An 18,901-nucleotide genomic window follows, 5' to 3' on the forward strand; every position below is an offset into this window, starting at 1 on the left:
TGTGGTGTAATTTAGCTAAGCTGTCATCATTCTTTTGCTCCGCTGCCAGTGATTCTCTGTCCACACGTAAGAGCTGAGTTCTTTGAGACCGGTGACAATAATGACCCTGTCTCGCCTGCGAGTGCATCAGCGGGCTCCTCCTGCAGGGTGAACTTTGACCCCCTAGCGATACGCTCTCATTGAGCTGGTCAGCTGGCAGGCTTTCCTCAACTGTTTTTTCATCACTCGAGCCTAGCTCGGATTCCGTTATTGCAGTTATCTCCTTTGCTACTTCCGCTGGAGTAGCTTGTGCATTTTCGGCCAAAAGCGACGCGATTTTACGAGCTTGGCCTCGCGTCAATGCCTGTACTACGCCCTCTCTCAGTTTAAGCCCTTTTCACGCAGTAAATGATTTGAATGATTCGAAAAGATGTAAGGGTACTGCAGTGACAAAAATTTGGAAACTGCAGTCTCAGTCTCTAGCTCCCCGAATGGTCCACTGATTTTGACTTTGGCCATGGGCAGACATACGCTGTGTTCTTCTACAACTTGTTTGGTCCATGCTATTTCTTCGGTGAAGTCATCTATCTGCCTTCACGTAAGACGGATGGGCAATGTCTATCGTGGCGGCACTGTCTCTTAGCACTCGGCATGGTTTGCCATTAACTTGCAAGTCGTGAAGGTATGTGCTTAAAAGTTCCATAGTTTCGTCTTTTTCCTCTATGTAGGAAAAAACTACACTGGGCTTCTCGCAGTTTACAGCTATATGTCCCAGTTTGTGGCATTTATAACAGGGAATTGGTCTAGAAGATTCGAATTTTTTTCTGTTCTTTTTGTGCGGTTTCTCCGTTAAGTTTCTCCTCGCTCTTTTCTGCGGGCTTTTCCTCCACTTCTACAGGCTCCGATCGTCTAGTCTGCGAACCCTTTTTGAACGGAAATGGTTACCGCGGTCCATTTGGACCATCCCTATTTCCGTCATTTCTACTTTCTACGCGTTGCGTACTCTTCGGCTAATTCAGCCGCCCTATCGACAGTGTTTACATTCCCTCTGTCTTGCACCCACAGTTTCACCACTTGGGGAATGCTTTTGTAAAACTGCTCTAGACACATGCATTCAATGATCATGTCTCTCCTATCGTACGCTTGCGCGCTTTTCAGCCACTCGAGTAGGTTGGCCTTTAAGCCGTATGCAAACTCCGGATACCCCTCGCTATCTTTCTTGCCTGTGCTTCTAAACCTTTGCCGAAAAGCTTCGGCTGAAAGGCGGTATTTCTTCAGGAGATTAGCCTTAACGTTCGCATAATCATATGCATCCTGTGCACTGAGTCTGGCGATTACTTCCGCCGCCTCACACGGCAACATAGCAACCGCTGTGACCATGTACTCGGGCCGAAGTTCATCCTCTCGCAAGTCCTTTCAAAATTGCTTAGGAACAAGCCTATGTCGATCCCGACCTCAAATGACTTTAATAGCTTGTCCATGCGGTATGATTATGCCTCCCTTGATCGTCGCAGACCCCTTCACTTCCTTCAGACAACTCCAAACATTTGCTTTCAAGTTCAAATTGCATTTTCTTAACTCGCGATCTTTATGTCGTTCCTCTCTCTCTCTCTCAGTCCCGTTCTTCTCTCTCTCTTTCCCGTTTCTCTCTTTTATTTAGAAGTTCCAATCCCATTTCAATTTCTTCCTCACTGGCCTGTTTGGAAATTAGCTCCAATAATTCCGCTTTTAGCATTTCTTTGCGTACATCTAGGCCCAGTTCCTCACCAACAATCAACAATTCCTCTCTCAGCAGTCTCCTTAACTCCATGATTGCTGCGTTACTGCCTTGATCCTGCTCGCTAAATCTAGCTAGGAAAACACAACCTAGCTAACACTCAACAATCTAGCTTCCCTACTGTTCTAAACAGAACAACCACAAAATGAAGCCTAGAGAGTCAAATCAAGAACCAAGCACTCACTCACCGCAGACACAGCACCACGTCGCAAAGTCCATCTCACCGCTGTCAGCCAGTTGTTATGATTGGGGGTTCATCCGATCGCTCGTGATTCGTTGCCAAGATTGGAGTCGATCATGAATTAGAAGGTAGCTGGCCCATGCCGTTGTCCAACTTATCCACGCTGAGGGCGTTGATGAATGGAAGGACTGCTTCTCATCGAGAACGAGGAATATGGGTTTATTTACAGTATATCAGTCTAACATGACTGCTTGAGAAAGTACATCAGTCTAACATGACTGCTTGAGAGAGAGTGTCCTGAACAGCCACACAACAGCGGTTTATAAACACTCGGTCCTCCCCGGATACCCAGGTGACGGAAACGGCCGTCCAAGCACCGTAGGGGAGACGACGAGGCACCGCAGGCGAGTTGACGAGGCACCGTAGGGGAGACGACCCGCACCGTAGGGGCATTTATTCCCCGAGCTGCAGCGCAGCCGCCGGCTGCCCATTGTCTGGCGTCTTGGTCGGCGCGTGGGAAGGGGTCTCTGTAGACGTTCCCGCGGGCTCTGTAACAATAGTTGGTCCGCCGAGCCCATTCAGTCGCAATGGCGACTTCGTCAAACGCGGCTCCAGCGATGGAGAGTCGAGGACGCACGTATTGTTGTTCACACACTGTCGACTTAGCCACGCCGTGGCTAGAGGTTTGCTGCGAAATTCCAGGAAAGTTGCCGCCACTGTAGCAATTGGCCGGCAAAACTTGCACTGCAGCTGGCCGTTCTTAATAGGGGATGAAGCTACCGTCTTGTTTTATCGCTGCGCAACAGCAAGGATTTTGTCTGTTCAACGAGACCTCATTTGTTTCTCGTACCGCAAGTGAACAAAGATGCCGAGAGTCTCGGACGAGGAAAGAAGGCGCATCATAGATTTATGCTTGAGGGTATATTCGTAAGGCGCAATCGCTGTGATGTCAAATTGTCCTTTATTTAATCTATATAGGATTATTCAGGCTTATGGAAATGAAGCACGAATCCAACACGCTCCTCGGCAGCCTCGCCGAAGAGTAACAACCGGAGAGGCAAACATGGCGATCGTGGCGGCTGCTGCAGACAAGCGCGCCACGTATATCCGGGAGCTGCAAGTAAACCTTGGTCGGAGACGAGTTTTATCTACTACTATTGAGCGCCTCCTTTATGAGGCAGGTTTGAAGAGTCGCACTGCCGCGCGTAAGTCACTCCTGCGATCAGAGAACAAGGGAAAACGCCTCCAGTTTGCTGAAGAGCACGCAGATTGGTCAGTTGATGGATGGAAACGCGTCGTCTTAACCGACAAATCAATGTTCACCATGAGGTGGGACCATACGGCACGGCTCTGGCACCCGTCAACACGCGGTAAGCGTAGCTATGTTTTTAATCATTTACGAGATATAGCACTACAAAAAATAAATTGAACCGTTATTTTCAGGCCCATTAGTGTTTGCTGAAACAACTTCTTGATGATTGCTTATAACTATCAAGATTTAGATTGCATGTTTGCCGTAGGCGAATTTCCCGAAAACAGAGCGTAAGCATCTACCGCTAGCCCGTCCCAAGCAAGATGATGCACCCGTGCACAGTGCTAAAAAATGAGAACATCATGAGATAGCGTAGAGCTAGAAAAATGAAATGTCACTCCATGTATAGCCGGAGGCACTTAACTCAGAACGGGAGTCCTCGTTAAGAATGTGCGTGGGTTTCCTTATATGACACCTTGTGTAAAATATGAAGTTATTTTACCGAACCTATGGTGATTTATAAAATGTGACGGTTATGGCCACGCAGACGCTGCCATCATTTACTTTGTGCTAGGGCTCAGCGAACACAAGATATACAGATAGAGGCCTTGGTTATACGACTAATTGTTCAAAATTGTTACTTTTTTATTCACTGTGCTGTACGTAATGATTACAGCTCTAAAGGTGTGTTCTCCTGGAACTAATGCAATTTCTAGGACTTTGTAAACGACAAGAGCTATTGAGAAGGTCACCATTGAATGTTCCTGATCACCGAGCACCGGGCGTGGCGCACGCTGAGCACCTAGTTTTGTAAGGGGGCAGTAGAAACGATGAAATCCGTTGATGAATTTTTAAGACATGTTGCGCTTTGGGAAGTTATCTAAATTGTATGACTCTCAGATGAATAGGGTACTTAGGACTGAAACTGCATCTATGTGAAGTAAGGGGAATTAAAATAACGATAAACAAAATGATTTTGCAGCATAATAATGACAGCTTCCTTGTAACCTTGTGGCCCCCGAGCACAGCACAGACAAATTGAAGGTAGGGTTTACGTGAAAATGAGTAGCATTCTTTACAAAGTTGTGAAGAAATAACTTACTATATATATGAGGTAACTCTGTCGCCAGCTATGAACTAATGGAGGCACTCAATTTTTGTTACTTAATGCATGCTTGCATACCGGCATAGGATAGCACTCATGACAAAGGTAGCCAATGTCGCATTCGATTGAGCTTTTTAGGCATGCGCCTACTCTTCGCTTGGGTGCTTCGCTCCACCTTTTGTTACTTTTCCCAGTACCTGACAAATGGCGATTTCTTTAGGTGATGGCATACTGACCGGTTCATTCTGGTGCAATATTGTCAAAAGCTGGCCAGCTGTGCCTTTCACTTTTTTTAATGTGACTGCGACATAGGGCGGAGCTGTAAAACAGCATTTCATGAAGGCAGAACAATACAAAATTCACACTTGGAGGTGTGTAAGCAGCAATCAGGGACGGAAATAGCGATCATACCGTTGAATTAGCACGCCATACAGCCTTCGATGTCGAGAAACAAGTGAGTCACTACTAAGAATGTCGCATAGCTCAGTGATTAGTTTTCAACAACTTATCAAGGCATAGAGAAAAAGGATCACCCACGTTCCTTTCATTTCTTACAGCTTTTTATTTCCTTGTTTTTTTTGGCGTCCAGTTTGCCCATTTTTCGTCACATTTCGAGCGAAAAATGTCCATGTTCTTCATTGACTCTCATTTATTTCTTAGTTTTTTGCTTGGCTGCGCTAGTGTTCATATTAGCATTCTATGAATCTCTCTTCAGGGCACCGCAACGTGTTTCAGTGCACCAACTATTTTTAATATAGCATTTCCTTGAGATATGAAGGCAGCTATTGCACCACATTATCGCCAGAATGGGAGGGCATCCGAAAACAGGTGAATAATTTTACCAGTTAGCCGGTTATCTTATTTCTGGCAATTAACCATTCAACTGCTACTGTTAGACACCCAGTTGCCATTACAGACTTGCAGCTTGCCGTGAGTAAACGTCATATGAGTTTTTTAGAAGTTTGAAAACACGATTATGCGCGGCACTGTGGCGCAGTAAAGTTTGCCTACACTGTGGAAAAACATATGCGCTGTCGAAAAGCTACAGGCAAAAAAAAGAAACTCCAGCGGCCGTCACTCGTCGAAAAGCCAATTTTTTTTTTTGAGCCACAGGTAGAAGGCGTATCGCGTTTGTGAGATTCAGAAAATTTATGAGGAGATTACTGACGACCGGATAAAACTAATTGCAACATAGTGCCTAAGAGTAATAGTAAAGTATATCATGGGACTGTGCCGGTGTGTAACGCCAAATTCAGCGATAGCTTTCAACTATACTCGAAACCTGTGGCATCCGTGGTACCCATGTATAGCTCTCATCGAACACCCTCTCGCATCCGATAAATTCACTGCTTCCTGCCTCCCTGGGTGATTCTCTTGGAACCCGCTGGGCAGATTCATACGGTGTCGAGAGTCCTCACACTACTCATCGCGCTGCTGTGCAGCGGTTAAGTGATACACGGCTGTCACGGCAGGGGGCTGTTTTCCAACAACCACCCGTGAGGCTTATGCGACCCAGGCTGCTCTCCAATCATGCAGTCGGGATCTGAAGGGCAACCAATCTCCGTATAATTGCAAACCTTCGGTGGGTTACAGCTCTCTGGTGGGTGCAAACCACGGTAACCACACCGTGCACCCAGCGGTGCATGATCCGTGTCCGACACCACCACGGCAACCATTATAGGCATGGTTGTCATGGTTACCACCTTTCAGTGGGTGCATACCGCCCCCTCCCCCCATGCATGGGGGTGGATCGCGGTGGGTGCGTGAGGGTTGCCATTGCAATCACCATTTGGATGATAGCCATGCTTTCTACCCTTCAGTAGGTGTACCGGTGATTGCCATAATTAGCCCCCTTCGGTGGGTGCATACCATGGCAACCACACCCTGCACCCACCGGTGCGTGGTGGGTGCATAACACCACTACGGCAACCGTGATGGGGGTGTTGCCATGGTTATCAGCCTTCGGTAGGTGCGTGCCCCATTCACCGGCGCATTAGGGTGGTTCCCGGTGTGTGCTTGGGGTTTGACATGGTTGTTCGGTGGGTGCATAGGACGGAAACCACCCCAATGCAGCAGTGGGCGCATGGTAGTTGCAATGGCAACCCCCATGGGGATGGCTGCCATGGTCACCAGCCGCTGTTGGGTTACCCCAAGATGGTCGCCATGGATACCACCCAACGGCGGGTGTATACCATGCGAACATCATGCACCCACCGGTTACGCGAACTACGCCAGCGCCGACTACAACGGGGAATCCAAGTACGAGCACCTAACAGCTATCGCTGCAGAAACCGATTATTTCACTGGTCGAATAGCTAACATTCTCGCCTGTGTAGTGATGCACGTAAACTCTCGTATATTGTGCCGCAGGAACTGGCTTCACAACTAAAAAAACATTTTTTAGTCAGTGTCGGCCTTCCCTAAAAAATTTCGCAGTACCACATGCGGTGCCACTCTTTCAGCGGATGAAACCACCCGCTCGTCGCCAGTTCATTGTGGGTGTTGGGCAATAAGGGATCGTATCAGTTAGAACACTAGAGCTGAGTAGTGGCAGTAGCTTCAGAGTAACCTCTTCGGCCCCAATCATTACAAAGCTTTTCCCCCAGCAGCCTTTGATAACGTGGTCGATTGCAATAAAAAGGGAGAAACAAAAGCTGTTTTTCCCATCTTTGCAAGACGTAACGCGCGCAGCTGCTTGGCTTATCAGCAGCTGTGTAGTAAGCACTAGTTCCCTGGGCGCTTTGACAACTCAACGAGAAAGGGAGCTTCACCGCACGGCGAGCGCAACCCGGTGGTGCTGGCGTGCTGTAGCAGACGACGCGGCTGAGGCCACGCCTATGGGTGCCAGAGCGCCTGCGCGTTAGTTACCCAGGCCCCCACGAGCGACGCTGCGCGGAGCGCTGGCCGCCCAGAGCCGTGTTCAAATTGGAAGTGGACGACCGTGTACGTGTAGACGCTATGACAGTGTACCAAGAAGTACACATATTTATACTAGGTATAGTCATTTTGGGATGATATGTAACAGCCATGTAAGCCGAGAAAAGCACCGAAACGTCTCTTTTTGACATATCCAAAAACAGATTAGCAGAGACATCTTCCATACGTTTACGCCAAACATTCTCAAGCTGTCTGCTGATGACGTTTTAAAGACCTCTTAGCCAGATGTAAGCAGTAGACATCTTAACAAGACGCCTCCTAGCCGCCCTTTGTAGAACGTCTTTCAGACGTGCGCGAAAAGGCGTCTTGTAGCCGTCCTAAGTAGTTGTGGGTGTTTTAGTTCATTTTGGCAGGGCCAAGACGTCTTCAAAACGTCTTGCGTTCAGTGTGGTGGAGGCTCCAGCGCCAGTTGAGAGCAGACGAGACTACCTTGCTTCCACTGAGAAAGTAATCGAAAGCAATGCTCAAGTTACGGAAGCTTTTGTTTGCTCTCAGACCGTTGCTTACCAGTACTTTGTGAGCCTAAAGGGAGGAGTAAAAAACAAACCAGCTGTCTACTGCAAGCCGTAATGCGTCCTGTACCTGTTTTCCCATTTGCTAGGATTCTGCTTTCCTGCCGAGCAGAGGCATCACCAAGGCTAATATTGTCGCCAACAAATATTCTATGGTATCGTGTTCTTTTTTTGCGTGATCCGACTTAGAAACGTTAGAATCTAGGAACAACGTGTTTATTTTGTTTATTTTAGTTTCACTTTATTCTCATTAATAAACTAAAATAGCAAATTATTTCTTTCATTCGTGTTGCTTGAGGTACTTATTTGAAGATTCACATAAGCATTCTCAAAAATTGCCTTAACAATTATTACTTCAATGAGGCAATTCGAAATAAAAGCTACCATTTTATTTATCGCAATATAGGTTGCGAATACTACTTCTTGAAATAAAACGTCTAACACAATTGCTTCGAATAGGAGCCCGTTCTTAGCGGTAACAAAATAGTCAACGAAAGCAGCATTCTTGGTGGTCGGCGTCATGCACAATTTTCTGCTGCGGCGCCATTGCTTGCGGGGACACGAAACTAGCCCCAGTGTTCGCAGCCTAGCCAGTCCTAAAGCGCTCGTATCAACTGCTGATGTCGAGGCCGACAGGCCGCAGCCGTCGAAGTAGTCTCGCAGTGGGTCACTGTGACCGGTAGAACTAAGCGGCAGTGTGTCGCCATACTCGTAAGTGTGCTTCAACAGCAGAAGTACAGTGGATGAATTGCAGCTCGAAATGGAATGAATGTTCCATGGCAACATATGTTATCACGCATCTAGTGTGCTGAATACGTGTGACTGCTTTGCATTTTCTTCTGGGGAAAATTGCATAGCATAACTGGGTGCGAATGTCCTACAACAGCAGTCTCCTGGACATGGCGCTCGTTTATGATCAGGTATTCTTTTACACGCGCTTACTCTTATTCAAGGATTTATCTTTTTGAATAGAACGGTCTAGTCAGAGTTGGTTTAGAATTTTTGCCTTTTAGAGTGCTATCAAAACCAATAGTTAAATCTCCGGCCCTATTATTTTCCTGAAAGCTCGTTTTCTTCATTTCTTAGTTGCGTTGTGTATTGTTTTGAAATAGTGAATAAATTAGTTTTTATGCGGCCTGCCTCTCGAGACATTGCGATTCAGGTACTCACGGCCATTGTAAGCATCAAATTACGGTGACAACGTTAAACTATCTCATTGCTATGCTTCCGGACTCTCATATTGTTATGTTTAAAGGATAGGTAAAGTATCAGTCATCTTCAAAAAGCATTGGTGCGGGCAAAACTTCCCACGTTTTCGACAACTTATTGTTTCGTGCCTGTAAACTATGAGCCGCACGAATTTTCTCCTATGACAAGAAACGTTTTACGTTTTGTTGCCTTCAGGAAAATAGAAAGCACATCGTGAACGCTAAACAGGATCACATAGGAAAACAAGCTTACTATGACTGTCACCAGCAAGTGGCCGTTTACGTGCCATCAAGCATGGCATGACAAATGCACTACGTAATGGCGCAAAGCCATCTTGCGATCCAGTCGATATCTTTCCCGCTAACAAATGCACTGAACTTCGGAAGTACGTTGTGATATATATTTAATATTCTTCAGAGGCTATACGAACTATACATTTTCGAGCAACTCCCGCGAGTAGCCAAAGGTTCAGCAAAGATAAGTTGCTGAACTTGAGGAGAGCGTGTTGGCTGGCTAATTGGTAAGACATTTTTTTGTAAACTTAAGCTGCGCTAAGGACGATACACCGAGGTAGATGAAGACAGGACCAACGCAGCCTAACAAATGGTTTACTGAAATCACACAAAGCTGTCTCTTCGAACTACGCGCATTCCCAAGCCGGATCATAACCGCATGACCATGTAGCACTCCCTCAGCAAGGTCCTTTATACAGAAAAAAACCTGACTCTTTCTTGAAAAACACACGGACGGTTCGCTGACGGACCCATCTGCGCCATCTATTGCTATTAAGGGAGCTTTCAAGATTTCACGCGTCCTTTTGTCCTCTGGTCACCCTAACACCTTCGTTTTGTCAAAAATTGGTTTGCACTTTTTTGCACATGACCTACAGTGAACTAGCATGTGCTTTCCGCTGCCATCTTTTAATGAGTTACAGTGCTTAAATAAAATATTCTTAATATATCTCCCGCTTCGCCCCACATAGAACATTCCACACGTCACCGGAAACTCGTACCCCACCTCTGTTATACATGGTACATACATGCGTATGTGTTTTATGCCACAATCATCACTCTTGGGTTTATCTACGTTAGAAAGTGCGCATAAACTTGACACCTTGCAGGGCGCTAAAAATCATATCAGCACTCAACTTTCCGGTCAACCTCTTCATCCCATGCGAAACCTTATGGACAAATTGTATTACTTCAAACTATCGCCTCTCCCTCTTTTCTCCTAACTCAATCACAATGGCGGTGGTATGATGACACATGGTTCTCAATAGCAACTCAGCTATGCCCTGGAATAGGGCCTGCGGAAAACCTGCATTACGGAGACATTTTACCTGGAGGAAAAGTAGCTTAGACCTTATGGAGAGATGACTCGGCAAGAAATGTCCTCAAGCATGACATCTCAGTATCCCTCTTGACCAACTTGAAGTGACATGAATCGCATGGCAGAAGTGCCTTATTTGATCGAGGCGAATACCCCCAACATAGGGGATCCTTATCAGCAAAGAACAGCCTTATGACTAAAACTGCAAAGAAGTATTCTCGGGCAATACAAAAGTGAAATTCAACTTGGTGGCTGGGGATCTGAAAGACTGAAGAATGTGTTTTGCTGCCTCTTCAAGGTCATTGTCCGAGTTAATATTTACCAGAATTAAAAAGTCGTTTACGTATCTAAAGACACGATCTATGTGGTCGTCAGTAAGCACCCACGATAACAAGTAATCTAATTCGGCTAAAAAGATTTCAGTGAGTACCGCTGCAACACTTCATCTAATACCTCGTTATCGTAACATATACCTCGTTTTCGTAAATAAAAAGTTATCTTGAAACATCATGACGGTCGACGTAACGTACACTTTCAACAACTCCAGGAACACCCTACGGAGACGCCACTCGCACTTTGGATGAAGACAGGGCTGCATTCCTCCTGTCTTCATCTACCTCGGTGTCTCGTCCCTAGCGCAGCTTAAGTTAACAAAATACATGTTGCTGAAGCTCCTTAATCTCGACCGCCTGCAGATCGACGAGCCGGAATTGTCTCTGACTCGGCACCGGTACTTCGACGTGTCGTACGATCTGCTCGGCTACCGACAGCTGGTCACCGACGCGCTGAACTTCATCAACGAACGCAATGATTCGGCTGCTCTCGCAGCGGAGATTGTAGACCTCGAGCAGCAGCTCGCCGAGGTGAGAGTTACTTTTGTCAATTAGTCGGGCTACTCGTTGGGACGCCTACGTGTGCAATAAAAAAACCCACAAAGCGTTCGAGATTCGTTCAGTGCATTTCTCATGGCAGTGATATGTTAAGGAAAGCTGAGTGTCACTGAATATGTGTGCAGAAGGACACGCACACCTCGTTATATATCTCCGCATTAACGTGCCGAAAATGTGCCGTCACATTCTTTTTCTTTTATTTATTTATTTAGTTACTGTTACGGTGGTGCAGCGGTGGCGCAGAGGTAGAGCATCCGCCTCGCGTGCAAGAGGACCGTCGTTCGAATCCCGGTGCCCCGCTATTTTCCACCGGATTAAAAACAATCCGCGTGTTGATAAAATTGCATAAACAGGCCTGGAGCGTGGCCTGTTTACCGGTAACGCACTTCCTCACCAGAGCAGGGTTGGCCACCGTGGTGTAGTACTTGGCCACAACCTCCCATATGAACACAACAATCAAACCCCGGCCCTCAGTCCCCAGCAGCTGCGAAGCAACTAACCACGGCGGTGGTCAGACCTGTGACGCAGCAGAAGGTGCTAAGAATCGCTGGGTCCGGACAGGCCGCCATTGGAATCTGAACCTGGCAACGTTTAACGCTAGAACGTTATCTAGTGAGGCGAGTCTAGAAGTGCCATTGGAGGAATTAGCGGGCGGTAGATAGGATATAATATGACTCAGGGAGGTTAGGAGGACAAAACAACCATATAGAGTGCTAAAAAGCGGGCACGTCCTGTGCTACCGGCGCTTAGCGGTGAGACGAGAAGTAGGAGTCGGATTCCTGATTAATAAGGACATAGCTGGTAACATACAGGAACTCTATAGCCTTAACGAGAGGGTGGCAGGTCTTGTTGTGAAACCTTATCAGAAGTACAAATTGAAGGTCGTACAGGTCTATGCCCCGACATCCAGTCATGATGACCAGGAAGTCCAAAGCATCTATAAAGACGTGGAATCGACTGGATAAAGTGAAAACAAAATACACTATACTAATGGGCAACTTCAAAGCCAGGGTAGGCAAAAAGCAGGCTGGAGACAAGTCAGTGGAGGAAAATGGCATAGGCTCTTTGAAGAGCAGGGGAGAATTTATTAGTAGAGTTTTCAGAACAGAGTAATATGCGGATAATGAATACTTTCTTCTGCAAGCGGGATTACCAAAAGTGGACGCGGAGGAGCCCGAATGGCGAGACTAGAAATGAAATAGACATCATACTCTGCGCTAGTCCTGGCATCATACAAGATATGGACGTGCTCGGCAAAGTACGCTGCAGTGCCTATAGGATGGTAAAAATTCCAATTAGCCTAGACTTAAGGAGGGAACGGAAGAAACTGGTGCATAAGAAGCGGATCAATGAGTTAGCGATAAGAGGGAAAATAGAGGAATTCCAGATCAAGCTACAGAACAGGTATTCGGCTTTAACTCAAGAAGAGGACCTTAGTGTTGACAATATGAACGATAATTTTATCGGCATCATTGAGGAGTGTGCATTAGAAGTCGGCGGTAACTCCGTTAGACAGGATGCCAGTAAGCTTTCGCAGGAGACGAAAGTTCTGATCAAGAAACGCCAATCTATGAAAGCTTCTAACCTTACAGCTAGAATAGAACTGGCAGAACTTTCCAAGTTAATCAATAAACTTAAGACTGCTGACATAAGGAAGTAAAATATGGATAGAACTGAACATGCTCTCAGGAACGGAGGAATATTAAAAGCAGTGAAGAAACTAGGCATAGGCAAGAATCAGATGTATGCGTTAAGAGAGAAAGCCGGCGCTATCATTATTAATATGGATGAGATAGTTCAAGTGGCTGATAAGTTCTCTGGAGATTTATACAGCAACAGCGGCACCCACGACGATAATGGAAGAGAGAATATTCTAGAGGAATTTGAAATCCCACAAGTAACGCCGGAAGAAGTAAAGAAAGCCTTGGGAGATATGCAGAGGGGGAAGGCAGCTGGGGAGGATCAGGTAACAGCAGATTTGTTGAAGGATGGTGGGCCGATTGTTCTCGAGAAACTGGCCACCCTGTATACGCAATGCCTCATAACGTCGAGCGTACCGGAATCTTGCAAAAACGCTAAAATAATCCTAATCCATAAGAAAGGGGACGCCAAAGACTTGAAAAATTATAGACCGATCAGCTTACTGTCCGTTGCCTACAAACTATTTACTAAGGTAATCGCAAATAGAATCAGGAACACCTTAGACTTCTGTCAAGCAAAGGACCAGGTAGGATTCCGTAATGACTACTGAACAATAGACCATATTCACACTATCAATCAGGTGATAGAGAAATGTGCGGAATAAAACCAACCCCTATATATAGCTTTCATTGGTTACGAGAAAGCGTTTGATTCTATCGAAAGCTCAGCAGTCATGGAGGCATTACGGAATCAGGGTGTAGACTAGCCGTATGTAAAAATACTGAAAGATATCTATAGCGGCTCCACAGCCATCGTAGTCCTCCATAAGAAAAGCAACAAAATCTCAATAAAGAAAGGCGTCAGGCAGGGAGATACGATCTCTCCAATGCTATTCACAGCATGTTTACAGGTGGCATTCAGAGACCTGGATTGGGTAGAATTGGGGAAAAGAGTTAATTGAGAATACCTTAGTAACTTGCGATTCGCTGATGATATTGCGTTGCTTAGTAACTCAGGGGACCAACTGCAATGCATGCTCACTGACCTGGAGAGGCAAAGCCGAAGGGTGGGTCTAAAAATTAATCTGCAGAAAACTAAAGTAATGTTTAGCAGTCTCGGGAAGAGAACAGCAGTTCACGATAGGTAGCGAGGCACTGGAAGTGGTAAGGGAATACATCTACTTAGGACAAGTAGTGACCACGGATCCGGATCATGCGACTGAAATAACCAGAAAAAAAAATGGAGGACGCTTAAGCTTCGCCTTCAAGACTGGAACGCGATAGCGTTATCGCACCCCGTTCGCACCACCTACTCAAACGCGTTACGCCACCCAAACGTCGCGATCGGCGCAGACAGCCGGGCCCCGACGCACCATGAAGGTGGACGCGATCATGGGGCGAGTGGCGTGCCACGTGTCAGGGCAGCGCCGCGAGATGGCTCTGCGTGTGCGCAGAGCGCAGAAGAAATGTAGCAGAAACGTACTTCTCTACTCGTGAAACTGCGACTTATGTAAGTTACATGGTCATAATTACCGATATACACCGCAGTATAACTTTCTATGGCACGTTTCTAAGGCTACACCGCATTCACTAGAGGCGAGTTTGTCCCGTTTTGAAGGAACGAACGCGTGGCTGAGTGGTAGCGTCTCCGTCTCACACTCCGGAGACCCTGGTTCTATTCCCACCAGCCCATCTTGCAAGATGTTTTTATTTATGATGTGCCTTCTGGGATTTATCGCTCACTGCCGACGCCGCTGAAGCCGACACCGACGCCGACGACACCGGCTTTTCTGCGACACCAGCTCCTTAACGCTATCGCGTTAATAAGAAAGGGCTAGGGTGCATTTGGCAGGCATTCTCCGATCATGAACAGCAGGTTGCCATTATCCCTTAAGAGAAAGGTGTAAAACAGCTGTGTCTTACCAGTACTCACGTAGGGTGCACAAATCTGGAGGCTTACGAAAAGGGCTCTACTTAAATTTAGGACGACGATACGAGCTATGGAAAGAATGATGGGTGTAACGTTAAGGGATAAGAAAATAGCAGATTGGGTAAGGGAACAAATGCGAGTTAATGACATTTTAGTTGAAATCAAGAAAAAGAAATGGGCATTGGTGGGACATGTAATGAGGAGGGAAGATAACCAATGGTCATTGCGGGTTAAGAACAGGATTCCAAGGCAAGGGAAGCGTAGCAGGGGGCGGCGGAAGGCTAGGTGGGCGGCTGAGATTAAGAAGTTTGCAGGGACGGCATGGCCACAATTAGTACATGACCGGGGTTGTTGGAGAAGTATGGGAGAGGCCTTTGCCCTGCAGTGGGCGTAACCAGGCTGATGATATTGATGGTGATGAAGGTAAAAGATAAAGATAATTGAATTGAAAGAAGACAGAGAGGTCGGCCTGAGCTAAGGTGCTCTAGCCTGCTACTCTGCACAGGGGGAGGGGGACGGGTACATAAAGATGTGGTGAGGGATGATGATGACATAGCAAGAAAGATGCGCAAATATGAAAGCAAGCTCAGCACTATGATGATAAACATTCACAAATGTCATCCATGAAGCCACAGTCAGGTTTCGCATGAAGCCTGTAGTCATCAATTCGAGTGAATTTAAAGATAGAGGCACCAGGACAAAGCTGGTGTGTGGGCCTCCCCTGCGTGAACAGCAGAAGCGCCAAACGAAACCTTTAAAGCACATAAAGGCCTGCGATAAGCGGCTCTAGCACGGCGAGCACTTGCAGGGCACTTTAGGCGGCCGGAGTCTCGAGACCACCGAGAATCACGCGCATTGACTCTGCTAGGTGCTTCAGCATTTTTTGTACACTCTCCTTATCATTGTGCTCATCTCCTTGCTTGCCCGTAGTGTCACCGGTATCATTGGCCCTATAATTCTTGGCTTCATGGCGCAGAGGGCTGCTAGTGCCTGCTGGCATCGCCGTGGGCCTAGAGGGCAAGAAGGGCCATTCCGTGTCTGTATCAGCCGGTGGAGGTGAATGTTTGCCGCGTGCTCTCGTGGACCTTGAATTATTAGTAGGCTACGTTACCATCTTCGATGCACGCACAGGCAGAGGTGGTCGTGGTACCTGTGCCGCGCTAGGTAGTTTTCCTGAAATGGTTTTGTGATGTCGCGAGCGTTGGTCACTTTGGCGAATAGATTGAGCAGCCTCTTTACGTGAACATTGGTCTCTGGCCATTTTTCGAAGAATACGAACCTCTTGTTTCATCTTCGTGCATTCCTTCGAAGTCGCTTCGTGAGAGCCAGTACAGGTGGGACATTTAAATGAGGACGCCCCCACAGTCGGTGGCATCATGCTCTCCGCCGCAACGCGAGCTGGTGGCTTTGCTTCTACAAACAGCGCTCACGTGTCCTATCTTGTGACATTTCTGGCACTGAATAGGCCTCGGAACGAATGGTCGTACTCGGTGTATAACGTAGCCCACTTTAAGACAGGCGCTGGTAATGTCGAAGCAAATGTTAACTTGATATATCGGGAGTGCCCGAACCGGTGAATCTCAAGAATGCGCACCGATTACCCCAGAAGACTCTTGAGGTCCACATGCTTGATTTCAAGCTCCACGTTGGAAATCACTCCAGTTGTTGTCTCCTTCCCGTAAGTAATAAAGGAGCGGACGGGGATTGCGCTTAACTGTGGAATGGTCTTTAACTTCTCAAGCATTACGAAATTTTTTACATCTATTGTCAGGATGTTCTTGCTAGCGTTGATTCTGTTCTCGTTAATTTGCCCAGGGGCCACACTTTCAAAATATTTGGTTAGAAACTGTCTGCTGAGAGAGTTCATGCTGTGTGACGTCGAGAGCAGCACGTAAGAAACCATGAAGGACTCTTGCTCACTCTGATGCGATGAAGTCGCTTCAGTCAACATACGGCGCATCTTCTGCATATGGCGGCCCATGACTACGGTGTACTCGCTGTCAGAGTCCATGGCTTCTGGCGTTGAGCTCTCCGAGGAATCGAGCTGGTCCGAGCTTCCAAAGGCACGTCGTCCAAAAATAGTGATGAAGCAGACGACTGACCTTGTTCAGGTGGTCGTGGGAACGTCTTCTTACTCATCCTTGATGAAATGATTCTCACGAAAATGGCAAAAACGTAAAAAAATGCATAACAGCGAGAAGCTCAGAGCACCAGTGAGCTCTGGGCACTTCTTTCTCTTCCCCTCTCCATGAAGGTCAAACCATTACTGAAAGTAGTGGAGAAAACACAACACAACAAAAATAGAACGGTACAATACAGATCGGTATAGGCATGTTTGTAATTCATTGTCGTGCAGAACAACATGTAGCGCTGTGAGAACAGAGGACATCTGCGAGATGGGTCTGCTGTCCTGCGTCGAGGCTGCAGTTGACGAACACGGTGCTGTGACTTTTTTAAACGCCTGTGGTTGGAGCATGGGTGGTTTTTATAGCTTTTGTCATTATATTTGATGTCAACCTTTGTTGCTTTTGACAACAAAATTTACCTGCGAAAGTAGGTTGTTTGAATACGCTCGTGCATGCCATCGTTTTAAGTGGTTTGCCTTTAGCTCGATGTGACAAGGCTCTTTTTGAGTGGCTGGGTGATCTTAAGGTTTTAAAGATGTTTCGACACGTTGATGATTTTTTTCATTTTTTAGATATATCTGTATTTATTGACCTATTGTCGGCACCCGTTTCGAATGTTCCTGGCATTTTAAAGACTATTGTCTCACCTATTTTGGCCTCTTTTAAAGCACGTTTTAGGCCACTCACTTTCACCTCTGACTTGCCCGAGATTATCACGCGTGTTGGACGAATGAGAAAAGAGCCAATAAGTCGCCTCTGCCCAACAACTCTGCACACTAAAAGCTTGTAATATGAAATGCGCTTTCTTTCTTGTGGAGTGCTCTCTGCAAGTGATGCGATCTTTCCATGAAAGAAAGCCTTCACATGCAAGTGACACGTTTGGAGGCGGTGGGTGATCCGAGGCATGTGGCTCAGTTGCCGAAAGCCTGCATCACAGACGGATGGCAGAATCATGCATTAGCGATGAACAGAGAGCGGAAGATAAGAGAATGAAAAAAGAAAAAGGAGACAAAAAGACGGTAGCTGTGATCCCCTGCCTGCATAAAGTATCTCGTAATCTTAAGGTAGGGCAAGGTTTCAAAGTGTTGTTCACGGCGCCAAATAAGCTTTTGAGTTTGTGCAAGTTGAGCTGCCCCGCGAGAAAGCGGAAACCATACTGCACTATCAAGGACATAGATGCCTATACGTTTCCTGCAAAGTGGCATTGCTTAAAAATTCCACTCTCATGTCGAAAACATTACAGATATCAGACCAGCAGATGCTCGAATGCGCGTTTTCAAGAGCACAAAAAAGTCGACAGCAATGCTATAGGTCGACGGCCAACTGACTACACGTTGTAAAAAGTGTGACGCAAAGCCATCGTGCCCTTAGAATTTCTTACTATACACTAGAGGGAACTCAGATGCTGCAATCGTCGAGCCACCATGCGAACAAAGGGAAATACATGGATTCATGCTTGTGGATTCGTTTATTATGCTTTGTGTGCCTCCATTCTCGTAAATTTCAGAGCAATGTCTACTTTTCTAAGTGGAAAAGTTTCTGCGAACACGCACAATCGCTATTGATTGGGGCGATTCAACTTGTCGAGGTGGCGTATTCGAAACGCACCAAGCGTCTCAGGGCACTGGCTTGCCCGTGATAAATTCATAAGTGTGTTATATGTCCCTTGTCGATGCAAAAAACTAACATGAAACACTTTCATGTAAAAAAGGCTGTAATGCCCTTTCTGACTTTAAAATAATAATATTTGACGAGGATGCACGCGGAGTTCGCACGTTTGGTGAATCTTCTTACGCAATTAAAGAGGATACAATTCTGGTGACTTCACCAGTAGTCTCGGCACTCAGCAGCACTATACTAACGAGGTGGGCACCGCATATTGCAGGGTATGGATGGCACATCGGGCTGGCTGCCGGAGTCAGCTCAGTTCGAAGTTGTCACCCTGGAGGAACTGCAGTCTGCTGATAACGTGAGTTTACCATCACACGGCCATGAGCTCATGCGTGGTGATGGCTGGACGCTTGCGACTGTAGC

At 46.6% G+C, this 18,901-nt stretch overlaps 1 protein-coding gene across 1 annotated transcript in view; it reads left to right on the top strand.

Annotated features, from left to right (window-relative positions):
- LOC139055666 (neprilysin-1-like) overlaps positions 1-18,901 on the top strand; it is a 448,216-nt gene that overhangs the window by 101,636 nt on the left and 327,679 nt on the right. Inside the window, exons 6-7 of the mRNA XM_070533195.1 lie at positions 10,977-11,144; positions 18,753-18,836. Coding sequence (XP_070389296.1) covers positions 10,977-11,144; positions 18,753-18,836 — 252 coding nt within the window. The remainder of the gene's footprint in view (positions 1-10,976; positions 11,145-18,752; positions 18,837-18,901) is intronic.

This window comes from Dermacentor albipictus, chromosome 2 (assembly GCF_038994185.2).
Source record: "Dermacentor albipictus isolate Rhodes 1998 colony chromosome 2, USDA_Dalb.pri_finalv2, whole genome shotgun sequence".
In the NCBI taxonomy this organism is placed as follows: domain Eukaryota; kingdom Metazoa; phylum Arthropoda; class Arachnida; order Ixodida; family Ixodidae; genus Dermacentor; species Dermacentor albipictus.